The sequence below is a fragment of the Fragaria vesca genome, linkage group LG7 (genome assembly GCF_000184155.1).
Source record: "Fragaria vesca subsp. vesca linkage group LG7, FraVesHawaii_1.0, whole genome shotgun sequence".
Lineage (NCBI taxonomy): Eukaryota > Viridiplantae > Streptophyta > Magnoliopsida > Rosales > Rosaceae > Fragaria > Fragaria vesca.
The window spans coordinates 4,047,938-4,074,979 of NC_020497.1; the positions used below are offsets into that span (position 1 = coordinate 4,047,938).

The 27,042-nt window shown below is 37.4% G+C and overlaps 4 protein-coding genes and 1 non-coding gene across 5 annotated transcripts; 2 read left to right on the forward strand and 3 right to left on the reverse strand.

The window, feature by feature from the left end:
* Nucleotides 1-3,453: 3,453 nt before the first annotated feature.
* On the reverse strand, nucleotides 3,454-4,203 carry LOC101300861. The gene has a single exon (XM_004308277.1). The coding sequence runs from the start codon at nucleotides 4,201-4,203 to the stop codon at nucleotides 3,454-3,456; it is 750 nt and encodes a 249-aa protein (XP_004308325.1).
* An 8,347-nt stretch (nucleotides 4,204-12,550) lies between these two features.
* On the forward strand, nucleotides 12,551-16,795 carry LOC101299122 (putative glucose-6-phosphate 1-epimerase-like). The gene is made up of 9 exons (XM_004306653.1): nucleotides 12,551-12,758; nucleotides 13,375-13,545; nucleotides 13,728-13,802; nucleotides 14,435-14,491; nucleotides 14,596-14,759; nucleotides 15,290-15,424; nucleotides 15,526-15,628; nucleotides 15,964-16,063; nucleotides 16,345-16,795. The coding sequence occupies exons 2-9, from the start codon at nucleotides 13,435-13,437 to the stop codon at nucleotides 16,551-16,553; spliced, it is 954 nt and encodes a 317-aa protein (XP_004306701.1). The 5' UTR covers nucleotides 12,551-12,758; nucleotides 13,375-13,434; the 3' UTR covers nucleotides 16,554-16,795.
* Nucleotides 16,796-16,976: 181 nt separating this feature from the next.
* Nucleotides 16,977-17,048, reverse strand: TRNAM-CAU. Its single transcript has one exon. It is a non-coding gene; the product is annotated as a tRNA-Met (tRNA).
* Nucleotides 17,049-17,610: 562 nt separating this feature from the next.
* LOC101301147 (protein TRANSPARENT TESTA 12-like) lies at nucleotides 17,611-20,300 on the forward strand. Its single transcript, XM_004308278.1, has 7 exons — nucleotides 17,611-17,988; nucleotides 18,504-19,129; nucleotides 19,226-19,282; nucleotides 19,352-19,590; nucleotides 19,712-19,830; nucleotides 19,961-20,047; nucleotides 20,139-20,300. The coding sequence occupies exons 1-7, from the start codon at nucleotides 17,611-17,613 to the stop codon at nucleotides 20,199-20,201; spliced, it is 1,569 nt and encodes a 522-aa protein (XP_004308326.1). The 3' UTR covers nucleotides 20,202-20,300.
* A 642-nt stretch (nucleotides 20,301-20,942) lies between these two features.
* On the reverse strand, nucleotides 20,943-26,429 carry LOC101299415 (common plant regulatory factor 1-like). The gene is made up of 13 exons (XM_004306654.1): nucleotides 26,157-26,429; nucleotides 24,881-25,025; nucleotides 24,617-24,679; nucleotides 24,425-24,520; nucleotides 24,229-24,309; nucleotides 23,813-23,848; nucleotides 23,564-23,724; nucleotides 23,352-23,394; nucleotides 23,180-23,228; nucleotides 22,107-22,363; nucleotides 21,920-21,997; nucleotides 21,709-21,834; nucleotides 20,943-21,614 (listed from the first exon to the last, which is right to left on the reverse strand). Exons 2-13 carry the CDS (start codon nucleotides 24,941-24,943, stop codon nucleotides 21,384-21,386), a joined length of 1,284 nt encoding a protein of 427 aa, XP_004306702.1. The 5' UTR covers nucleotides 24,944-25,025; nucleotides 26,157-26,429; the 3' UTR covers nucleotides 20,943-21,383.
* Between the last annotated feature and the right edge of the window lie 613 nt (nucleotides 26,430-27,042).

A 27,042-nucleotide genomic window follows, 5' to 3' on the forward strand; every position in this document is an offset into this window, starting at 1 on the left:
AGGGTGTGGAGCTCAGCTCTACGTCCGGTTTCATATATATATATATAAATTAAGAAACTGATGAAGGATAAAGTGTAGAGAAAAAGAGATAAGAAGAGAATCATCATCTTATTCATTGATAGGAACACTTTATATAAAGAATTACAAAGTATATATATTTTAGGGTGTGGAGCTCAGCTCTACGTTCGGTTTTCATTTATTATATTAAAAATTTAACATAAGTAGTTTGCGACACGAGAGAGGGAGACATAAAACATGAACTTTGTAATACAACAGAAGAATCACACTAATCCTCGTATAAAACATTTCGAATAATAGATAGTTCTTCGTCTAACTAAACAAGATCAAGCATACCAGCTCTAGTAATGTAAGCGCTAGCCGATCTGCAACACCATTTATTTCTTTAAATATGAGTCGAACCTAGACAACCTAAAAAGCAAACATGTAACATTTACAGTCATCCAAAACTCGAGCCACCTCAGACAAGTCATCATCATCGTCTCTCTTCAGGGCAAAAGCCAACATGATAGAGTCACATATGTAGGGTGTGTGAGTTATTAATAATTTTGGTAGATTGATCCTGTCACAAAGCCGTTTCACTCTTGAGGAAACCCTATTCTCTCAACTTAAACCTTTTCCACCTCTAGCGATGGGAAGAGAACCTTATGGTTGTTGGTTGATTTCAGCGTTAGGTAGGATTTGCGGCTTCTGGTTCTGGTTATGTGTTGTTGTTCTGGGCTAGCTATTATGGTTCTTAGTGGTTTATTTCGGCGTCAGTTCCTCATCCATCCTTCTGGTCCTACAATTCGCCCCTGCAATGGCTAATCCTACAACTGAACTCAAAGTCTGGTATTGAAAAGGGCTAAGTTTGAACGTATCGTTTTTCAAGCAACACCGTACTCTTTGTTTAGAAGCCTTCAAGGATATGACATCAATCGTGAAAGCCATGTTCTATATGTCAACTACCAAACCTTTGAAGGGATAAATATCCTCAAAACTGCTCAAGAATTCTAAGATGATGTCATTGCTGAGAGACATTGGGATGATCAGAAGAGGTATGACTCAAAATATTTCATACACCCCCAACGAGTGTGTGAAACACCAAGAGTCAAGACAAATATGTCTTGATCTTCCAAAAGTTTTTAGAGACTTCAATAACTATTGGGTGAATGAACATGTTCAGGGTCGACTCAAAAATGCTGATATGTGGAAGATTTTGAAGAAGATTGGACAAAGCATGATGTATTTTCTTCTGAACAACAACATGGCAATCTCGGAAAAGTAATAGGGGTAACATGGCAGCTTGCCACACACTCAATGATGCACCGCATAGACTTCAAGGACTTGCACAAATTTCTTACTAAGATCGTGCCTAGTTTGGTGGACCTTTCAACAAGGTTGATAGGTGGGCAACACTTTTGTAGGGCCGAATACCAATGTGTTCATGTTCGCATCATTTTCTTTTTATCAAGCTCAACGCGGGCTGAAGCTTGATATATTTTTTTTCTTTATGTTCAAGCTAGGCTCGGCTTGAATATTTTTTTCTTAAGCTCGAACTGGGCTCGGCTAGGCCATTTAACTTTAAATTAAAAAACCAAATTTATGGCTAAGAAAAATGTATTAGAAAAAAAACTTTTAGCAATAGAACATGTGTTACAATGATTTTTTAGTAATAAAATTAGGAGATGTGATCTATTTTGAGATTTATTGGGTGTTTAGTACACTTTTGTAATGTAGGAAACACTTATACTTAATTATGTTGAACCATACAAATGGTCAAGTTGGTAAGAGTTTATATTCAGGTACAAATTTTGTCAACGCAGTTTGGAGTTAAACCTCAATCTACTCCTAGTGACAAGACATTGATTAATTATCTTTGACCTTAAGCATTTGAGAAAACGTGTGAACATTAAAATAGTACCTTAACAATAAGATCTTTAGTCCAATACTATTTGGTTTAGTGACATAAGTCTCTCCTTATAAGTGAGAGGTCATGAGTTCGACTTACAATATTATCTTTGAGCTTAAGCATTTAAGAAAACGTGTGAACATTAAAATAACACCTTAACAATAACATCTTTAGTCCAATATCATTTGGTTTAATGACATAAATCTCTCATTGTAAGTGAAACATCATAAGTTCGACTTACAGTATTGTAGTACATTATTGCATTTGATAAAAAACAAAAACATAACATCTTTAGCGCTTAAAAAAACCACCATTAGGATATTAGGACATGAAAATATTATCATGCATCACAAAGCATCACTGAGACACACTTTAAATACGATATCACCGTCGACTTTGCTTCTTTTCCTTTACCAGGCAGCCACTCTTTTTAATCACCTATTGTTGTCTCCCGCTTTTACTACGTAGATGATTAAGAAGATGGTACACCTTATTTTCACAAACCCTTGATATGCCACCTATATAGTTGATCATTCATCTTCTGTTTCATTAAACAAGATGTACAAACCGAAAGTTTCCAGGAATCCAAAGACGGGCCCCCCCCCCCCCTTCTTCCCTCCCAAAACTCTTCATCAACAACCATCACGACCTTTATTTACATGAAAGAAGAAAAAGAAAATTAAAAGTAATTAATTTATCTAACTCCAACCAATCACCAAAAATAAATAAAACTGCAAACCCTTGAAACCCCCATTAAAACTGATAGTCCCATAACGCATCATGAGCATCCTAAGCTTAGAGCCATGTCGATCATAATCGCCTGTAAAGGAATCGAACAATGTAGACTGTAAAGGCTCTTTGTAAATATTTTGAGGATAGATGAGCAGGAAATCCAGATTTTACTCTTTTGGACACAAATATCTGCTTCAAAATGGCAGCATTCAGCTGAATGAGTACTCACTTCTACAGTTCTACAACCATCCTTCACATTTCAGTGACCATATCAGTGGATGGTGATCCTGCAATCACATGAACAAGCTCACAATATTGATTAAGCATGTATTCCAAATTTTCAATCTGTAATCTATTGATCTCAATTATTTAACGCATGCTATTCTTATTCTCATAGAACTTCATCCATACCTAGCCGTCTAATGCGACTGAATTACAAAACGCAAATGGATTTTAAAATAACGTAAAACATAACATAGAGGAATATCTACATTCATTAACTTTTCTCCCTCATTTCAAACCAAAGACCTTTTCACTGATTCGATCACATTACCCTATGAATATGTCTACATAGTTCATTAAAAGTTCTAAGGAAGTTCTAATTACCACAAGAACAACCTATAGCTAACGAAAATAATTCAAAACAATAGTGGAGTTGCTAAATTTGTTTAGATAATTCCATTTCTCACTTACTAGCTAGCTAACTTAATAACAAGGTTATATAATCAACCTTAATTGAATTATTGAACTACATGATATCATTAGATGAGAAAATTTGTAGGCATGGATTGCACACTATAGTTGTATATATCTTACCATTTGTAGGCGTGCATTTTACACTTGGGCATGGTACTGCCAGTATGAATCTCCTTCATCGTGACATCCCCACATTCTACATCAATATCCATCGTACCTATCCTCCACCCCTTCACCACATAACCTACCTTGGTCTTCATCTCCACCCCAACCTTCATCACTTTCCCCTCATACTGACTCCTCAGCTTCTTCGCCACCGCGTCGTTCAGCTGCCGATCCTTCACCACGTAATCAAACTTAACAGTCGTCGTGTTCCTCGACTTCTGCGTAAACCCTCCCAGCTCTTTCATCCCCAACACCAACCCTATGTCGTTCGGGTCCCCGACACTGACGTAGGCATGCAACACTGAGTAGAATATGTCTAACTTACCATTAGGGTTCTTCACCTCCATCTCCGGAACTGTCCATGAGTCGAGGTAAGTCCCTCCGGATTTCACCGTGGTATTGAATAGAGGTATCTGAAACGAACGCAAGTAAACCAGAGGGAGCCTTGGATCGAATAAGAGGAAGAATATTCCGGCAGCCAGCGCTACGACGACGATGATCACAAGGATTAAAATGCAAGACACCCAACAAAAGACACGGCAGCAACTGTTGCGCCGGGGCTTCGGTAGTGGCTGAAATGAGGGAGGGAGGGGAACCGGTTTTCGGGGAGTCTGGCCGGGAACCAGTCTAGGCTGTTGGTTCGGGTCTCTGTATCCCGGTGGCTTCTTCAGCACCGGTTTTACTGGTGATTGCTGGGACATTTAGGCCTCAGAACCTTTTCCTTCTCTGGATTTTGCAGAAAAGAGAGGGCAATCGATCACGAATCGGATCGAATGATGGCTTGTGTTTTGAACATTTTGGATGCAATGTGGATCAATCAATGGGATATGAACAATATTAGTGCTACGTAATGATATTGTCTATGTTGGGATGAAATCTGATCGGAGCGGGAAGGGAAGGGAAAAGAAGATGTAGATTCAGGTTAGGCGGAAGCAAGGAATGTGAAGAATTGAGTTTCAGGAAATCGGATCATGGATGAGAAAGTGGTTCTATTTATGAAAGAGAGGTTAGGGCTTTGGCTTTGGCTAAGGGGTAGCAGCAATTTAAGCTCGAGATTCACGCGCATCGTTTTGGATGATGACATGGCGGCAACGGCAAAGCTTCTCTAAAAATATTTCATTTTCATAACGAGTTTGGTAGGAGAAAGTTCAACTTCAACAATCCTTGGGATCAAAATGAAATTATGTAGTCTTAGGCACAAAGAATACATCAAAAGCCAGGTATAAAGAATACATCAAAAAACATATCTCTAGGTTATGCGAATTTCTTTGATTGTTTTTTGTTGGTTAATATTGACACCGAAATTACGATCAGACACAGTACTATTCATCTCAAACTAATTGATGGTGTATTGTTGTTGAAGAAAGTTAAAACTGAAAATGAGATCAAATTTGTAGGTAGTGATCTGTATTCGTTTTATTCTTCTTTCATGATGAGAACAATAACTAAAAACTCACTCAAAACACTCGACTATGTCTTCACTATGTATGAATTAAGGGGGTTTAACTTCTTAGCTCATAGTACTTCTACTAGATAGCTAGTAGTTGGCCACAATATCGGTGTCAAACAGCGACAAGCGTGACTCATGGATCATTTGTGTACTGATATTGTCCCAACTACCTTTAAGGTGTTGAGTTTTAATTACAAAAAGTCTTGGTACAATTAGGAATGATTCACCCACTTAGAAGTTATATTTTATTTGTCACTTTTCCAATGTGAGATCTCTCATCTCCAACACTCCCTCTCACGTGTGACCTAACTTTTAGGTATGCTTGTGAAACTGATTAACAAACTGAACCCGAGCCCCATGACAACCGAAAGAACCCCAAACTCGAAAGAACCAAACTAGGTTGAATCAACTCCAAACTTGAAAGAACCAAATCAGGGCCATGACCCCTGAAAGAACCAACCCGGGCTCATTGGAGACGCAACTAGAGAGGGACCCGCTCTGATACCATGTCAAATAGCGACAAGCGTTAGTCACACCCCAATTCTCGAAGGATAATTTTCAAAAATTTTGGCATGATATAACTTAAAATTTTATAATCCCAAAATCTGTTTTAAACAAACTTCAAGGAAAACTAAACACAATGCGGAAATGTAAATGTCACACAATTCAACACTGAGTTAAATATTACATTTCCTTGTTTACATAAACTTGAAAGTCAAGAAAATGAAAACACTCACATGAGTTTAATATTGTCTACCCCAAATATAAAAATATACAGTGAATAACAAAACCCAACAAAAACCCTGCCGCTAAGCCTTCACCTTAACCATACTGATTCTCACCTGCAGGTCTAACCCGGTGCCCTACACCAAGAACTGGTGCACCGGGTTGTAAACAACAAACCCGGTAAACTAAAAAGCCCGTATGAGTAATCTCTCAAAGATAACACAACACTTTTAAACATCCAAATATATACCAAGAGCAAAATTTAGATTTATATTTAAAACCACAAATCCAACACTTTTACAAATAACATGTACTCATGAGTTCTAGATATTAATGAATACCTCTCATGACCTACAACAACAATTTGTGTACCCATGGGTCCCAGATACCATAAAATATCTCCCATGACCTACACCGACAGACGGACTAGAGCTCTATTCCTAACCGTAACCAATCACCCAGCCAAAGGTTTGGAACCCAGTTTGACTGTCCAATATCAAAACATAAAAATAATAAATAACATCTTAACCGTAACCAATCACCCGATTAAAGGCTTGAAACCCGATTTGGCTATTTATCCAACAATCACAATATCACAACATCATCATCAACAACACAAGATCACATCATAAATTATATCCTTCCACATATATATATATATATATATATATATATATATTTGTATGAACAATATAGATATTCCACAAGAATAACCTATCAATAATCAATTAAATTATGATCACATGAACCTTAAAAATAAACATATAAGGAAAACTTGTTTTATCTTACCTATGAGCCGTTGGCGATCAAGCTCATATATTTTAAAAACAAATAATGACATGTTATTAAATTCAACATCAACATCAAATGACCATAATAAAATTTGGTTCAAAAGTGAACCTTGGTGAGATTTACTCACCTCAATATCCCACTACGTTTCAGCAAAACACAAGAGTCAAGCTAACCACAACCTCACAAAACACCTAAAATTACACAATTAAAAACCTTAGTAAATTCTCAACAAGGAACAAAGTACTCCTAATCTTAAAGGTTGCCCAAAGAAGGGCAATCCTTCTTCCAAGACCTCTCAATGTCATTGGACACTCAACAACAACCATACTACCTCCAAGATCAAACTTTCAAGGTTTTCGACCTAACGAACACCAAGAACAACTTAGCACCTAAGATGCAAAAACTATCAACACTTAGCCTTCACACACAACAAACACACTAGCAACTACAAGGACTAGCTAACACGGCAACCAACGCCCCCACACTGCCTGGACACGCTCCCAAGCGCCGCCACAGGCAACAGCGAGTGAGCCCCACGCGCCACCACCAAACTCAATATTTGGGGAAACTCACAACATGAAACTTGTAGATTGAAACATGGAGAGCAACTTTAATACCTGAGGTTTTAACCGATTTGGCCGGAATCAGCCGGAAAACGCCTCGAAACGCCAACCCGAATTCAAATTCCAAACCTGCAAATCCGGGCTCAAAACCTCAAAAACTTGTTTCCATCTATGCCTAGCCACAACCAGGAGGAGAAGAGGACCAAAACTCACCTATGGTTACCCCTCATCGCCGCTGTAAACGGCGAGTCCGACCGGTGACACAGCAGCTCTCTTCTTCGGCCAAGAGCTCTATTTTCGGCTTCCAGCGCCGCGCCACACCAGCCCAGAATTGAAGTGGACATCCGTGTGAGTCGAACGGGACCGGCGGCGGTCCAATCGGTGGCCGAACGACGGAGATAGCTCCGGTCAAAGTTGGGGGTGCGGGATGAGCTCGGGATAGGAAGAGAGAGAAGAGAGAGAGCTGACTTTAGGGTTCCCAAAAATAACTCCCACACATTTTTCTACTTATACTCTTTCCAAAACCGGAAACTAACTTTCTATGACCATAAGTTTCTCATACGACATCCGATTTATGCGTGTCGCACGTCTACGAACTCATATCGCCAAACTCTACAACTTTCATGAAGGAAGTTTTCGAAAATAACTTACGAAAAATAAAGTCAACTTTTTGGTCTCTTAAAAGATAAAGCACCTAAAAAAATACTCCCGAACTTCAACTTCGCACAACCAAATAAGAATTTTCATTAATTCCGGAAATAATACAAGGAAAATTGATATGAAAATCTAGGGTATTACAAGCGTGGCCGTGGATCATCTGTGTACCGATATTGTCCTAACTTAACCACCTTTAAGGTGTTGGGTTTTAATCATAAAAGATCTCGGTATAATGAGGAATGATCCACCCACTTATAAGTTATATTTTATTTGTCACTTTTCCAATGTGGGATCTCTCATCTCCAACAACAACTTGTTTCTTAAACTCATGTCAGAATGAGTGTAGGTTCAATGCATTATTATCAAGAATTGATTTCTAAATAACCCTCAATTATTCATAATCAATGAGAGACTTGAGTTTGGGAATCATTTTGATCCCCCACCGATCGATTCGTTCTTTCTACGTACACTACAATTGTCTTTGATTCATGACTTCTTCTGTTCAAGTTGTCTCTGATCTATGACTTCTTCCACTCGAGTTGTCTTTGATCCATGACTTCTTCCCTTCTAGTTGTCTCTTATACATGATATTTTCCATTTCAAATAGGTAAATGTGCCATAAATATATTAGAATTGAAATTTGTTTAGTTCTTGTGGTTTGAAGTCGACATCTGTTTAGTCTTTATGGTTTTATTTTAATCTGAATAGTCCTTAAAGTCACAATTTTTCATCCAAATAGTCCTTATGGTTTTCTTTTAATCTGAATAGTCGTTAAAATCATGATTTTTCATCTAAATAGTCATTCCGATAATTTTCTCAGTTAAAGGCCATAAGGACTATCTGGATGAAAAATTATGACTTTAAGGACTATTCAGATTAAAATAAAACCATGAGGACTATTTGGATGAAAAATCATGACTTTAAGGACTATTCAGATTAAAATAAAACCATAAGGACTAAACAGATGTCGACTTCAAACCACTAGGACTATACAATATTTTACCTAATATATTACTTTTTGATCGTTCATTAAAGAGAAATTTTATATGCACACCCCAAATAACTTAATACACATTTCTTTCTCAATACACCACTTATTTAATTCCTCATTCGAATATTTTACTAAATACGCAACCCAAAATACCTAAAATACCCTTAATCTAAAAATCAATGAAATATTATATTATGTGACTATATTAACACTATTATTATTGTATAATTAATATATATTTATATAAATTAACATTTTATAGATGTTCATATCTATTACTTATTGTGTTAGTTCTTGAGAAATTCTTACAAATTCATTGTTCATTTCAAATACTTAAACATGAAAATGATAAACAAGATGAAAAATACATATTTGAATAGTGTGTTTAGGTGAAAATGAAAATATGTGAAATATAATGAAATAGGTGTTCGATCATATGCATAACAATTACATCATTTGACACTTTGACACCCTAAACTTGGAAATTATGAATCTTTAAAGATAAAAAAGTAATTAATTGATTATCCAAATTTCCTTGCAAATTTTATGTTTACTTTAATAGTTTCCCTAAATAAATTCTCGATCTTAAAAATTTAATTTGTTCTAATTCACTTAATAAGTTTCCAAAAATAAGTTTTCATTTTTAATATTTTAATTTGGTTTATATTTCACATTATTAGTTTCCAAATATAAGTTTTTTTTTACTATTTAAATTGTATTACACATGCCGCTTTTAGTCATTTAACATATCAATCAAATCTTATTTAAAATATCAAATAATAAGAATGTGTATTAAGTTATTTAGGGTATGTATTTAAAATACTCTTCATTAAAATATTTTTTTTATTTGAAAGAACATAAAGCCTTTATATTGATAAACTATTATAGGTAACAACATGAACGCAACCCACTCTCGCGGACTATGTTAATATTGAATCATGCAAAACAACATACGAGAACCTATGTTGAACCGACACTCCACCCATGTGGAGTGTCGGAGTGTTTGACACTTTCGACACGCAAAACTCTCCTACACGCCGACACGACAAAAAACGTGTATGACACGCCACGTGGCGTGTCTAGAAAAGTTGACTTTTCAGACACGTCGTGGACACGTTGCGACACGCCACGTTAGCGTTTCAGACTTTAAAAAAAAAAACCTAAATGGCGCAGACCGCAATAGAGGTTTTCAGTCCCATTCGATCTCTTTGATTCTCTTCTCTCCTATCTCTGGTGACAAGAAACAACGAAGAAGAGGACGAAGAAAACATCTGCCGACAACACCCATTCTCTTCTCTTCACCGATTCGATCTCTTTTCTCCCTCTCCTCTCTCCGCCGACAGGAAACAACGAAGAAGAGGACGAAGAAAAGGTCCGTCGATGACACTCATTCTCTTCTCTTCACCCATCCGATCTCTTCTCTCCGCTGTCTGCCGCCGCTGCCTTTGCTAAGGTTAGTCTTCCTTTCCTCAACCTCTCCCCATTCTGTATCTTTCTAATATTACTGAGATTAGTAATCACTGTATAATTATATATGAAATTTTGTGTGTATGTTGCCTGCTTATTCTTTATTCAATTCAATCAATTTTATAAATAGGATGAGCTCAAGTGCTGTTTCAACCGAACCTAATGTTGAGTCGAATGAGCCAGACAAACTAATCGCTCCTCTTTGGAAGTATGTCACTAAAGAGGTAGTAATTGATGATGATGGGACAGTGAAAATAGGGGGAGAAAATTGACTATCTTTAATATTATTTCTTATGCACTTTTATCATTTGCAATTGACTCTCTTTAATGTTATTTCTTATGGTTATGCAATGGATTGAATTTAGAACTTTATTTGGTAATATAATGAAGTTATTTCATATTTTAGTATCTTTTTTATTTATTAAAAATACATAAATATATAATTATGTTTGCCGTGTCCAAGCCGTGTCGGAAACTCAGTTTTTGAGTTTTACCGTGTCGTGTCGCTGTGTTCGTGTCCGTGTCCGTGCAACTTAGACAAGAACCCTATGTTGTCTTCATGCTACAAAACCCCTATATGAAGCATCTTGATTAGTAATCATTAACAAGTTAGACGAATCTAACTTATCCAGAATCTAAAATATTAGCTTACAAAACAATTATAAATCTAGAATAAAAACTAAAAATTTACTAGACCCAACCCAAGTCAAGCCCATTTCCTAGCCCAACAACACAAAAGCCCAAAAGAGGCCAAATCCCACCACCCACCAGCCACGAACCATACTAAACTTTCAAGAACTCGTCGTCGTCTACACCACCACGTCAACCTCCACTTCGATCCAAAAGAAGGGAAGGGGGCGCCTTCAACAACCAACAAGAACAAAAATCAGAGGCCACCGCGACAGTTGACCGTTGCTTCGATCTTGATCATAATGAAAGGAATTTGTCTTTCACCAACCAACAAAAATGACAATAGCAACCAAACGACCGACCACCACAAGATCCAACCACATTTTTGACATCTTCATTCTCGTCCTTCGCTTGAAAGAATCCAGCAAGCTCGACCTCCCCAACTTCACACAAGGCGCATAGGTGCACCGAACCACCTATCTAGGTGACTTATTCTTTCCTCCCTCAAGAAAATCAAGGAGGTCAAGACCTAACCCATAAGGGATGGACAAACCCCATCTGACAACAGCATAAAGACATGCGGCCAGACAAGGAAATGAAGCTCTTTGGTTGCATTCTCTTCCAAGAATTGAGCTCAATAAAAATGGCTAAACTTAACCACTTCTCTCATTTGTTGATTGGCACTTGACCTATTTGGGTGCAAGCAGACGAGTCACCTTAGCATTCCAGCTAGGGCATTGTATCCATTGATGGGTGTAGCCAGTAGCCATGTTAAAGTTGACCTTGACATAATTAGCGTAAAATGGAGTCTTGCGGCTTGCCTTCACAACATATCAGACTAGACGATTTATTATCCCCCCCTCATTCTTGCCACAACCAAAGCCTTAGAATACAAGAATTTCACAATTTGGCGAAGCCAACACATAAACTGGACGAAGACATGTTGTCGACAACATTGGTCTCGTCGATATCAAGATAAGACATCGGGTATCACATCAGTATAGTTGAGAGTTTAGGTATCATACTGGCATTGACACCAGGGTGTGGATACTGATGCTGAATTAATTTATCTCTTTAATTCGGTTTAAGTTTAGTATGTTTGAGTTGTGTAACTGAGCACTTAAAACTGAACCATCTGAATTTCAATTAATATGATTTATTAATTTTGTCCGGTATTTACTAGAAGAAAATAATCAGAGTTAATCTTTCGGTGAAAGTCCAAATCAAGGACTGAAAAACGAAAATATCATCGATATTTCGGCGATATTTTCGTTTTTTCATTGTGGCAATATATCTTTGTCATTCCGTCATAATATCAGCTAATATATTGGACATTTCGCGATATTACAGGACTGGAACCTTGGTTTGCCCAAAAGAGGTAATAACGCCTCAGCCACCAACACTATAATGCAATTATGACAGGACATGTACCTTTTAGAATATATACACTCCATCAAATTCATCATTTTTCTATATATTTTTTTCTAATAATTTACTAATATCGATATTTTTTTGATATTTCATTTGAAATATCTATTTTTTTTAACGTTAAAAACTTTTTAATTATCGATATTTTAATCCTCGGTCCGAACGACTCTGAGTCATCAATGAACAATGGAAAAAAACGAATGGTCTCCGCTCTCGAAATCCCTGGCTGTACTAGTTCTCCAATCTCCACGTCCTAGATCGCTGCAACATTTACCCATACACAAGTACAAAGAACGTCCTTTCCTCCTTATCATCATCACACATGTACATTTCCTTGTTTTATGCACCTCTTCTCATGCTTCCACCTTCCACCTTTCCTTTTTATATTTTCTCTTCTCCTTTTGGGTTCTTCACGCATCAGTTTCCGTCATTATAATTAGCAAACCTCTAAAACACTGAATGCTTCCGTTTCTTCAAAACTTGACCTCGTACTCTGTTTTAGTGCTCTTTCAAGGCCTTCTTCAATGGGGGCATTGTTTAGCACTTTAGCTAGTAAGTTTGAGTCCCTTGGTTCATTTGAGATGTACTTAAAGTTCCCTATGCCCCAAAGAATCTAGCTTTTATGGTCTTCTTGGTGGGTTTGTTTTATTAGTGCTTAGACTTTTATGGTAATTAGGGAAATTACAGGTACAGTTCTTGGTAAAATTGAATTCTTTTTTCTTCTTTCCTTTGATGGGTTTTTGAAACTGATACAGTTGAGAATTGGGTGTTCTGTTCTTTTTGATAACTTGGACTATAGCTCCATAGTTAGGAAGTACATGACAGAGCACCTGAGGACTTGTTTTATGCTTTTATGAATTTTAGGTTGGTGTTGGTTTTTTCCTGTGCAGCTGCCAAATTTCACCTTTTGGGTTTTCTGGGTATCAAGGCATATTTATATGCATTAACATTTTGGGTTTATCCTAGGAATTGGGAATCTCCAGATCTGAGAGATTGTGGCAGATTGAGATTAGGAAGCTTAAATTGCTTGTTGGATTGTTTCATTTGATTCAAAAGATTGCAGCTTGATCAAAATCTCTGAAGTTGTTTGGTTTATTTATTTTTTAGATCTCCTACTGTCTCAGTGTGAGTTCTACTCCTTTTAAATCCATCACTGCTTTTGTTTCAGAGAGAATTGAGGTAGTAAAGTTAGTCTTGAAGAGGTAGAGTTGTGTGTGCTTTTTCAAAAATGGGGCATTCATCAGCAGTCTGGGACTGTAAGGCAGCAGTTGAGATCACAAAGGACTTGAATGGGGTTGGACAAGTTGTTCTTCGAAACCCACAAGGGGCTTCAGCACAGGTGAGAATTCTTTTTTTTTTTTCCCCCTTTTGAATTAGTTCTTCCTTTCTTTAAAGCATGGGATACAGATTACAGAATATCTTTAAATTGTTAAATTGTTCAATTGATACTGGGTTAATCGGTTCTGATAGGAGGAGTATTTAATTGCCTGTATTTAATAATGTTTCTTCTGGATAATATAGGTCAGCTTGCATGGAGGACAGGTCACATCATGGAGGAATGAGCATGGAGAAGAACTCTTATTCACTAGTAGTAAGGTATAAATTTTAGATTCTGACATATATACATATATATTGGTTTTGATATCTGTGGTTGTCATAAATATAAATAAAAAAATATCTTTTTTGAGCTTGTATCAATATGTAAGAGTTTTATTGTTAATGGAGATTGGCAGACAGAACTTTTCTGATTTTTCAGCTAAGTAATCACATAAATATGTCTAGTGGCAGCTTTCAGGCGCTATACACTTTTCCAGATCAAACTAGAACTTTCAGCTCTCTGGTTTGGGGGTACTATGTGTACTATATCCGGCTTCATATGACTTTGTTGACTGGTCAATAGCATATAGATTATGTAGTTGTCTGATCAAGACTTAAAAACCTGGTTGACTTGATTTAATTCTATTGTGGAAGTTTTCAATGTGTGCTAGTCGACAGTTGATTAGTGATGTTCTAATTATACATTTGCTGGTCCAGATTTCAATTGCTTCTGCTGTCTTATGCTAAGCCATACCCTGACAATATAATTAATTTTTTTGGCATCATGTACAGTAGCTTTAGAGGGTGCTTTGGCAGAATGTGATCATAGTTACAATGATAGGCGAAAATGTATCGCACTTCTTACAGGAACTGATGATAAATCATTTTAATACATGCTTGATTAATCATAGGCAATATTCAAGCCCCCAAAAGCAATGCGAGGAGGAATTCCCATTTGTTTCCCACAGGTATGGATAGTTATTCTCGCACTTGTTTTTGTCCTTTTATTTTTGCTTTTACTTTTACTTGAAACATCCAATTTACTGATGCTCTTTACTTTATGCTTTTGAAGTTTGGGAATTGTGGATCCTTAGAAATGCATGGTTTTGCAAGAAACAAGGTCTGGGCAATTGATGATAATCCACCCGTGCTTCACCCAAATGATTCCCAGGGAAAATCCTATGTTGATCTACTACTGAAACCATCTGAAGAGGACCTGAAGTGCTGGCCCCATAGGTATGAGCTTGGATGCTGATTCCTTAGATAAAACTGCATGTATTCTGTCTCATGAGAGAATGAGCACTTCTCATTGTTTCTATTTATTTTAGTTTGTACGACTTATTCTAATAGTAACTGTCACTCTGTCAGTGACAATTTAGCGATATTAGAGGTATCGCTCAATCCTTAAACTTCGCTTGAAATCATAATACAGTGTTAATCATGGGAGCTTTTGTGTTCTGAAGAGATCCTAGTGTCTCTGCTCCCTTAGTAAGATATACTGAGGACGTACAGTTGGGCTACTTTATCTTATGTGTAACGTACTTATATATGGGTCCCTATGGTGCATCAGTGCATAATCCAGACCAACTCTGTATAACCGTAGACCAATTTTGTATGGTAGTGGACTGGGCTACTATTGCATGGAGCCAATCTATGTGTTAATGCATTACTGCACTATAGAAGTTCCTCATATATGTATCTATGTTTCAAGCGGTACTCTGCTATAAACCTAGATCTTATTCTTTTTCCCCTTCCTTTATTTTCAGTTTTGAGTTTCGCCTAAGGGTGTCTCTTGCAATAAACGGAGATCTGACCCTGATATCACGAGTTAGGAATGTTAATGGCAAGATGTTTAGTTTCTCTTTCGCCTACCACACTTATCTTTTGGTTTCTGATATAAGGTATGGAGCACTCTTGGTTGAATTAGGAATTGTTCTGCCCTTTTTAATTTCGTGAATCCATCCAATTATATAAATATAATTTACTGAATATCACTCCATAGTGAGGTGAGGATCGAAGGGCTGGAGACATGTGACTACTTAGACAACCTCTATCAAAGAGAACGTTTCACCGAACAAGGAGATGCCATAACTTTTGAATCAGAGGTAAGTTTTGTTTTGTTTACTTCAGTGAAATGACTTTTACTTATATAAGAAGTAAACCCAAGATTGGGTTACAGTGTAGAGAATGAAAATGTTTGCAGAATGAACAGATGTTGAATTCTAAAACTTTTGAGTGACTGAATTGCTTATCAGTTATCTGTACCCCCTTCATTGTCTCACAAAAAGTACAATCATATTTAAACACTCTTTGGCAACTATTAGAAGTAGTAGCAAAGATGAAATACTATTTCACTTCCTCAAACGGCATTATTTTCAAAAGAAAAAGAAAAGGTTTAGATTTTGTGGTAATTGTTAACATAAATTTGTTCTCCTGGCAGGTTGATCGACTTTATTTGAGTTCACGCAAAGTTATTGCAGTTCTTGATCATGAAAAAAAGCAGACATATGTAATCAGAAAGGAGGGACTACCAGATGTTGGTAAGCTGGTATATGTTAATCTTCTGATTTTGGTTTGAATTAGTTAACTTAATTTAAATTTTAGTTTTTTTAGTTGTTTTGCCAACTAGTACCAGTTGAATACACCAACTATTGTGCTTGACATACATTTTTGTTTATTATTATTGTGGAAAAGGGATAATTTTAGGCAAAAAGGAGTTATGTATCATAGTGATTACTAGATGCATAAATCCACTTAAAGGCCCGCCAAGATATATGATGTTTGATTAATTTTAATAAGCAATTTGATTTCCCATTTTCAGTCGTTTGGAATCCGTGGGAGAAGAAATCAAAATCCATGGTTGATTTTGGTGACGAGGAGTACAAGCAGATGCTTTGTGTGGATGCTGCAGCAATTGAGAAACTCGTCACGTTGAAGCCAGGAGAGGAATGGACAGGGAGGTTGCAGCTCTCTGTCGTGCCTTCGAGTTTCTGTAGTGAGAACCTGGATCTTGAAAAGGGTGGTTTCTGAAGAATAGTACATAACTTGTAGGGTAAAAAGTGCTTTAGTTAATGTCAGCTACTAGGTGAAATTTTAGAAATGTCCTGTTGTAGCTCGCTAGATTGTTCAAACTAGGATAGGTTTAAACCTTGTAATGAAACTCTAGACCTCAACCTTCTATCTTTTCAGTTCTTTGTGAAAGAACGGAGCTCGAAAAATAATTACAATCCTTGTGTAATAATCTTTTTTTGATGAAAATTCTGTATTTTTCATCCATGGTTATGTTGGAGGCAGTGCAATTTTGATAGAATACTGGACTAGACTGTCTAGACTGATTCTAATAGAAGTTACTGGATACAAATTATTTATTCAGCATCTGAAATGAAAAAATGTGAAAGATTATTTGTTCAGTAAATAAAAGATTGTGAAAAAAAAATTTCGGAAGCCACTCTGTATCAGAGCCAGGTTTCGATCCTGGGACCTGTGGGTTATGGGCCCACCACGCTTCCGCTGCGCCACTCTGATTGTTGAATCTTTGTTGAAACATTCATGTATTTATTCATTTTTTCTATCTTGCTAAACATCCTAAATGAAGACGATACAAATTCTATGACTCCACTGGTCCAATCCTAGCTTGCACGGGGGAGAAATTATCAATCACAATTAATATAGGAAAGGAACATGATATCATCTTCATTGATTAGCAATGTGAAAATTTGAAGCAACAATGATGAATGTAAAGATGAATGAAGAAATAGCTCACCTTTGCTTTGAGATATGGTTACTTGTCACCAAAACAAACTAGAAATTGCTTCTGCCAACAACTACCTAGTCTACAACTGAACGTCCTCTTTTTGTTGATTTCAATCGAAGCAAGAATCGACTAAGTAGGTTCTGAACTTGATGCAGCAACATGCCAGCAAACATTCCTCAGAATCAAAAGTACTACGTATTACGTGCGCAGAGTTTCAGCCATATAATTCACCTAACCAACAAAGCCGAAATCCAATAAACAAAGGACTGTGTTTCAGACATGAAGATTAGTAACTCATCCTCTTCTGAACCTTAAACTATTGGCCAAAACCCGATGAATTATAATGAAGTTTCAGACATTAAGATCAGCAGCTCATCCTCTCCTGGACTTTTACCTGACCAAGAAAGCAAGGCCCAAATGACTAATCATGAATTTGCAGCCATGGAAACTGCTCCAGCTGATGTCCATAGCCCTACTAGTGGCTCTGGTGGAGATTATGAACCAATAAGAAGCTTTGGAGATGCCAAGAGAATATGTTTTGTGGAGAGCAAAAAGCTTTGGGTGATTGCAGGGCCAATTATCTTTAACATGTTGTGCAACTATGGTATTAACTCATTCACAAACATCTTTGCTGGGCATATTGGCAATGTTGAGCTCTCTGCTATTGCCATATCCCTGTCTGTCATCGGAAATTTCTCTTTCGGCTTCCTGGTAAGTAATTAACTAATAGCTCCCACAAATAATCCATTCATATGGTTCTCTATGCTATTGTCATGTCACATTATATATCTTGGTATAATTTTGTAACAGTAGCATTTTTAGTTTGTTAAACCTGTCTCAACAAGTGACTTGTTAGAAACAAACTTTCTTTAGTGATACTAGCATATGGTCAATATGATCACAGACAGCTAATGCAACCTACTGTTGCGTGACGACTTTCATCACAATACCAAACAGTTGTGAAATCTACGCTTTCAGTTGCAACTGTAGTGACCAAGAAAAGAAACAGCAGTGAGTTGCAATTCCAAAATATTGAGAATCCAAGTTAACACTTGTATTAGTAGGAGTTTCTACTTGGTTTCATCCAAGCACAGCTGCTTGTGTTTCCACTTTCTATCCTAAGTCCATAAACATAGGAGCACAGAGTGAACAATATTATCAAGAATTGCATCATATCAAGTACCAACTTTCCTCATGAAGAAATAATGCTACATATAAAATTGCAGCTTGGTATGGCAAGTGCACTTGAAACACTATGTGGGCAGGCATTTGGTGCTGGGCAAGTAGGCATGCTAGGAGTTTACTTGCAACGCTCATGGATAATTCTGATTCTCGCTAGCTTCTGTTTACTACCACTCTACATATACTCAGGGCCCGCTTTGAAACTCCTGGGGCAAGAAGACGACGTTGCAGACCTTGCCGGGAAGTTCTCAATCCAAACTATCCCTCAGCTGTTTTCACTTGCCATTAATTTCCCAACACAAAAGTTCTTGCAAGCTCAGAGCAAGGTACGAGTACTAGCATGCATTGGCATTGCAACACTCCTAGTACACATAGGACTCCTAAGCGTCTTCATCAAAGTTTTGGGGTGGGGAACCACTGGTGCAGCTATGGCCTATAATGTCTCAGCCTGGGCTATGGCATTGGCTCAGGTGGTATATGTAATTGGTTGGTGCAGAGATGGCTGGAAGGGATTGTCATTGTTAGCTTTCAAGGAGTTATGGGCCTTTTCGAAACTCTCTATTGCTTCAGCTGTAATGCTTTGCCTAGAGATTTGGTATTTCATGACCATTATTGTTCTCACCGGACACCTTGAGAATCCTGTTATTGCTGTTGGCTCCCTTTCAATATGGTAAGCTCATATCTAAGCACATCACTTAATCCCTAGCCTATTCAACTGTCTTAGCTTAATTTCCTACCTAATGAGGCTGTTATTTTTCGCTTCCAGCATGAATGTGAATGGATGGGAAGGAGTATTTTTCATTGGGGTGAATGCAGCTATAAGGTAAGGAAATGTTGTTACCAAATCCAACTGTGTAAATATCATCAACTCTACAACTTACTTCATTGGCAGCGTTCGTGTCTCCAATGAACTTGGATCAGCGCGTCCAAGAGCAGCAAAATACTCTGTCATTGTCACTATAGTTGAGTCTCTCATCATTGGAATTCTTTTCGGGGGGATCATCCTGGCTGCTAAGGATCATTTCGCTGTCATTTTCACCAGCAGCAAAGAGCTGCAACATGCTGTATCTCGTTTGGCAATCCTTCTTAGTGTTACAATGGTACTTAATAGTGTCCAGCCGGTTATATCAGGTATTCTTTTTTTAAAGTTAATGTGTTTACATTTCGCTAAAGGCGGTAACATAACATCTAGATATCACTCCTTGAAGAACAAGGAAAACAACACTTTTTTTTGTTTTTTGTTTTTTTGCAGGTGTTGCTGTTGGAGGAGGGTGGCAAGCTTTGGTGGCTTCCATAAACTTGTTTTGTTATTATGTTGTGGGGCTACCTCTTGGGTTTGTTCTTGGTTATCGAACAGGTTTAAGAGTGGAGGTAAACTATCATTTCTCAATTCTCATTACTCAAGTCTTGACTTGCTACTGAAGCAAATCTTGCTAACACCAACACAAACAAGGAATTAGTATGACTGATACTTATATGACGCCTCAACGTTTGGTTATAGGGAATTTGGCTTGGTATGATATTTGGGACATTCTTGCAGACACTGATCCTCTCCTACATCGTTTACAAAACCAACTGGAACAAGGAGGTAATTACATCGATCTACAGTTCTTAAAATTCCGGAATCCTTGTTTATGATTATGGTTAATTTTAGCAAATGATTGAAATTGAAATTGCAGGTAGAACAAGCCTCAATAAGAATGGAACAATGGACTGGAGAAGAACTAGTAACGCATCATTAGAAAGTATCTGTTCGAGAATCAAATGATGCTGCACTCTTTCTTGTACCAATAAGCAGAAGAACAACTATTCTATTTGCATAGTGATTTGAAACTGTCAACTAAATACCTCAAAGTCGTTTCCCTAGCTTTGAAGTTAGATAACATTAATATGAAGGCACTACATTTATAGCTGAAAAAAAAAATTGCAGACATACATCAATAATTCAATATGTTAGTAACAGGTATTGCATTACTCTTCTATTTATAGAAAGAATTCTTTGACCAATGTCAGCTTTCGCTACCACCAGGCTCAGTTCCTACCACCTCTCTACCTCTCACTTTTTTTGACGTTGTTTTCCTCTTCTGCGGTCGGTTGAATTTGTATACTTTTATGAGTTCCCTCACCCTCTCCACCATTTCACCCAAACCATCCTTCCTAAACTCACACACTCTTTCCCTAACACTCCAACACTTCTTTCCCTTGGCCTCAGATCTCATCTGCCCTCCCCAACCCTTCAAACCCTTTCTACATTACTCCGAGTCTGATGAAACCCCACTCCCCCTGACCATCGCCGAGTCCTCAAGCAACTTCAACAGCCTCACATCCCACCATGTAAACAATTTTGCACAATCCCACTTCCTTGTCTCACCACTTCCTTGTCACAACTGTTGTAAACAAGTGGTTCTTACCATTTATTGAACTCTTTTGAGCAAATCTTCCTCATGAAATGGGGTTTATGTTACTATAGAGACTTTGTTTTTCACCAAAAAAATCGTGTCCAAAGCTACATGTTAGCAACACAGCCAAAGCACAAACGTACCAATCGAGTACAACAGATTACAATTACCACATCAGTGTAAAAGGTTAACAATGTATACAACACCCAGACATTCATACAAATAAGGGTTCTTCTACTCTTAACAAAACTCTAGCACTCTTCAATGTACATCACATTCAGCGGCCATACCGGCACCTCTGAATAGTATAGTCCTGTTTAGAAATACACGCCATTATCAGGCATCAGTCATCACTCATCAGATAACTAACCACAAAGTATAAATTAGAGGCTCAGCTTTCGGCTTGCACCCTGATATCCTGTTCAGCTGTCACGCTCTCCTGCTTATTGTTAGCAGTAATTTTGGGCTTTTAATATGCCAAAACTACACAAGATTAGGAGGACTACACAGATACCGGTCCATTCATTAGCTAGCAGCAATGGCATCAGTCCTTGGACTCGCATCCAGGAGCTGATGCAGCTTTGCCGTAGCCTTTTTCTCATACATGCTACCCTCTTCCTCAACATCTCTAGCTATTGCACCGGAGTTATTGACTCTTGACAGCAGGTTTTCTGTACTAATAGCTTCGACCCTGTTATCTTCAATATTCATGATAATCTCTTCCATTCGTCCTACTCGTGCTTTTTTCAGTTTCTCCTGATGTTGCAACAACAATTAGATCAGCACAAGACATGGAAATTTCAACCATATGTGAAGGGAAAAGCTGATCCATGTATATCATGTGGATTACCAGTAGTGAAGCATTTTCAACCCTCAGTCTATCAGAACTTTCTGCCAATCGATTTATTTCAGATTTAAGTGACTCATTATCAGCATTCAAGGCCTCAACTTTTCGTGCAAGTTCATCAGTCTCAGCCTGGACAGAAGAATCTAAAGCATTAGCTTCATATCTAAACTAATGAGCAATACGAGTAATTCTACAACATCTACAAATTCCATACCTGCTTCCTCAACCTGGATCTTCTAGCAGATTCCCGATTAGATTGTTTCCGCCTCTCCCTTTTGAGCTCCCTTTCATTCTGTAAAGCATGATACATGATTATTATATTCCATGGAGCATATCCCGCTGACAAAATATTCAAGAAACAAAGGCGCAACTGAAAACCACATACATATATTTGACCATACCTGTAACCAGGTCTCTGGAGGCAAAACTGCTCTGGGTTGTTGAACACTAGTAGCACTGGCCAAGTTCAAGCTGGACGGATTCTTGAGTTCCAACACAGTGGTCATGCCAGGAGACACTGCCGGTCTAACCAATTTTGCTGGGACACCAACAGCAGCAACAGTTGTACCCAACACCTTATTAGAAGCTGCGTTTACATCCTTTGCAGAAGCCGGACTGGCCTGCATTTCAGGTTTCTGATCTCCAGCTATTGCCACAACTATTGAGCAAAATACACATCAAAACTAGATTTTAGTCAAACAACTCAATTTTCTATGAGAATTACTCAAAGGCTTCAAAGCAGAATATCCTTAAATACAAGTCCCTACAGCTTCAATTTCACTTGCTGGACTCGCTAATGGTAAAGAATGTGCACTGGGAGTGTTAGATTATAAAAGAATAATTGGCCCACACCATACAAGTTTATGGTCTTTGAAATGATGCTAAACAAAAAGAAAAATATCAAAATCAATTCAACTTCCGATAAAAAAAAAAAAAATTCCTGCAGAAATTGTAATAGACTAACATTTGCAGTGATAGGAATGCATCAACCAGCAGACATATTTGTAAATTCTCTGACCAAGACAAATAATAAACTACAACAGGATGCCTTCTTTTCATAGTAGAAAGTATGAACTTAAATGGTTCGTCATTCCCAAATCAACCTGTCCTGAGCAACTCAAAGGTACGTGTCTCTTAAACATTGTCTACTAGTAGTATTTAGGAGGGTTCGACAGAGAATAGTCTCAATATGCAACATACATATGGCAACTAAAATTGTTTTTTGTCCAAAGGTGGCAGACTTGAACAGTTTTTCATTTCCAATTTATCTATTCTGAGCAGATCAATGGTTGTGTTTTTAAATGTTGATAAACTAGCAGTGTCTGTGGGAACCATCTATACATTGGCCAAAACAGTGGGATGAGAACTAGCTTTTAAATTCAAAAGTGATTGCGGCCAACACAAAGTAGAAGAGTGATGGCAGGCCAGATATACCGTTCAGCAGAATATAACACTTGGTGAAAAAGTGCCATACCAGTGGTGGGCGTTCCCTCACGAGTTCTTTTTCTTCTGGATTGATTTGCCTGCACATAAAATTTGAAGATATTGCAATTTAGCTTCACTGTTATTAACCACCGTTATATATATGTACAAAGATTCTCTATTATTCAAATCATCATGGCAAAATAAAATCTTGATGTACTCACCCGAGAAGCATTCCCATCACTACTAGAACCTTCAGTTGCAGAACTGTTGAAGTGATCATGGAATTTGAAAAATTAGCCAAAGACAGTAAAATTACTAGACAGAACCCACTGGTGGGCGATCATGGGAATATGTACAAGCGAAAGGCGTATTATAGTCAAGCAGAGACTTCCAGATTATTAAAGCAGAAAGAAAGAGGAATTGGTTTACAAACCTCTTGGAGAGAGACTGATCAGCTTCACCTTCAGCATTCTCAACATTACCATTGCCTATTGACATTTCAAGTGCATCAAATCCTTTTGACCTTTTCACCAACCCTCGATCATTATTACCAGATGACTTTGTAGGTGTTTCCACACTTGACGGATTTGCAGCCTGCATTATTGCAGCATAATAAACTCAGATTATATGATGGATGGAACATACGACTAGTATAATGTTGAAACCATGAGCTGGAACTTACAGCAGGTGATAGTGGAACCCCTTGACCATTTGAACCCTATAACAGCCAAAACCAGTATGTCAGATAAGTTTGAGTTTTGAAACCAATCTGAGTTCGAGGGGGAAGGAAGTATATGAATAATTGATTAAGACTCTAGTTGGACATAAGAAACAAGAACACTCATTAATTCTGCTTAAGATGGGGTAATGATCATAAACGGCCAACCCATCAAAAGTACATTTGCATTAACACCACTAAAAGAGGGGATGATGCATTTATAATTAAGCCTCCGGTTTCAAAGTTTATTAGCGCATCAACTCAAACTGATGACACTCAGCACTCCAAAATATCTAATTATTGATCTCGATTGCAAAGAAATCATACTGCTGACTGAAATGATAGGATCTTGATTGAATATTACAAGAATTTGAACTTACAAGAGGAACTGCTGGATGCGCATAAACACTTCCGTGAGAGTATATTGCTGCATAAGGTGCCCCATAGGGTGACATCATAGTCTGAAAGAATCAACAGTTCAACAACTTATCACAGTATACTAAAATTATTCCAGATGACATGAATAAATTGCAAATAACTTGGATGCTTTTAACTGCATTGAGCATAAGGCAAGACCTGTGGGGGTCCCCACATATATGGATGGGGAGCATGGCCAGAAGCTGCTGGTGAGTTGTAATATGGCGGCATAGGAACTCTGGGACCATAATATGCCTGAAAGTATATATATTAAGATGAATCAGATTATGTGAAAATCAACAATATGAATCCAACAAAGTTTGAGAAAATCCAGAAAAGCATATTGGTAACCTGCATGGCTGCCCAATCAGGATAAACATGAATATTCGTCTGATTGGTATGGTTTTTGGGATCCTGCCAATGCAAAAGACCATGAAACATTTAGACACAAACTCTATAGTGAATCACCAAGAATGAAAAACCAATATATCTAAATACTTTTGGCCTCGGTGCTTATTAAAGTGTCAAGACATTATAAATCTAATATGAAAAATATAATTGTTCATGTACTTCTGACAATTAAAAAAGAAAAAGACAATATATGTTTGAGCTTACCGCGGTCAGCGGTGAAGATGATTGTTCAGTCTTCACAGATTTCACTTCATCATCGTTACCCATAGGTCAACACACTAACGTTTTTAGCTTCCTTGATTACAGAATCACTCCTTTGTTCTGTAACATAGGCTATGCAAACTTCAGTCTGCATCAATAGTAGTCTTGTCAGGCAGTAATTGACAACAAGAAATCATACAAGGCTGATAAAGAAAAGAACAAAAAACGGGAAGAGATTATCCATCCAACCACTGATATTATTATTAAACGTCACGGAGTCATTCCTAATAGTTAACGTAGAGCCAACAGTAATACGCTATCTATAACTGGATGTCTGAAACAAAGAGTGATGTTAACCAGGTGATAGAAACCAGGCTAAAGAAAGAAAGTTGATAATCTGCTGCTTTGACAAACTGTATTACTACAAAATAATCAGTATATGAACCCATTTTCACTTTTCACTGTCATGTAAAAAACCATTGGGGACACTTAAAAGGAGTGAAAACTAAGATTCTCTTTCCAAAAAGATCAAAGCATTTGAAAGAACACAAGTTCTGGGAACAATGGCAATGACAAAATCTGATGATACTAAACCCAGATTTTTTTCCCTTCTGGTAAGAATTATGAAATTAGATTCACTGTTTTCCAATTTCACTCTGTTTTTGACTTTTTGGGATTGTTAGTCCACAAATTAATAGCTTTCTTTCTTTCTATTCATAATCTTCAAAGATTATGTTCACAGATCTCTTTCAGCACCAATCAAACCTTCAAAATCAAACAGGATCTAAGTTTAAGACAAAGTCTGGAAATTTAAAAGGGTAAGAACGTATTTCCACAAACACACGTTATAACAAGATCATGATGGATGGGATTTTTCCGGCTCATAATCCTAAAGATCCAAATCACACAAGTTTACCTCTGTACCAAAATCTATTAAAACAAAATCACTATATAACTTCAAATTCCTCTCTAATATGCTTTAATTACCTCTAATCTCACACTAATTACCTTCCTAAACAAAATCTTCTCCTTTTCTGGTAACTAAGTTCAGAGTTGTACCAATCAAATCTTTACCAACCAATTCAATCTACCAAATCTTACATTCAACCATAAACAAAAATCATCAAGATCAAGTTTAGCTCCCACTCTAATCCTATTTAGCTGCTCAGAGATACCAATAAAATTAGTTTCTTCTAACTAGAACTCCTGAATTCAATTTTCTTCCTCCTCTACATTTTCTACCGCCTAAATATAATTCAAAATTTTTTTTTTTACGTACCTTGAACTCTGAAAAATCCAAATCTCCACCTCCTTCACGTCCAAAATCCAAAACCGAAATAAACTCAACAAATTAAAGCAAATTATCTTCAAAGACGCGTCTTCAATGGCGGCGGCAAACCGGAACTTCAGGTTGCTGCATTTTAGACCGGAGAAAGAGAAAAGTAACGTAAAGAGAGATAGAGAAGAGAGAGAGAGAAAGAGAGGTGAGGATGGTTAAGGAGGAGGAAGAACAGACAGAGAGAGAGAGGGAAGGAGGAGAAAGAAAGAAGAGCGCCAAGGCAAAAGGCCACGTCACCAACCACGTGTCGTATATTAGGGAGGATTGTACCGTATAAATACGAGGGGTGCTGTGGTTGTTGTTGAGCTGGCCCGTTCGGAAATCACGCTGGCTAAATTTATTTATTCCTTTGTCACATTAGCCGTACACGTGTTCGATAATGACTTGATCTACGCGCCCTCCCAGGTTCGGCATCCAACCTATCCGGCCCGTCATGTGGCTGACGTGGTCCTTTTCTTTTGGATTTAATTTCCTTTAAATTATTATTTTTCTGAATTAACTATAAATAAATGTGTTGAATAGAACCTTTGGAATCCACGACGGGCCACTAATTGACGGCCCAAATGGAGGCATTGAGCCACGCATGAGAGATGTTGGGAATGGGATATTTACGATGGGTTATCCTATTATTATTCAAATCATTAAAGATAAAAGTCTAACAATATAATTTTGTGTTTTCTTTTTCTAAAATAAATACTTGCGTTGAATATCTTTCCCAAAGCTATGACGTGAATATTTAGGTTATGTGGCATGCATATGGACCACAATCCAATCATCTAATAATATCTTCCAAGTGAATGCGTCATAAAAATATACAAAGGCAACT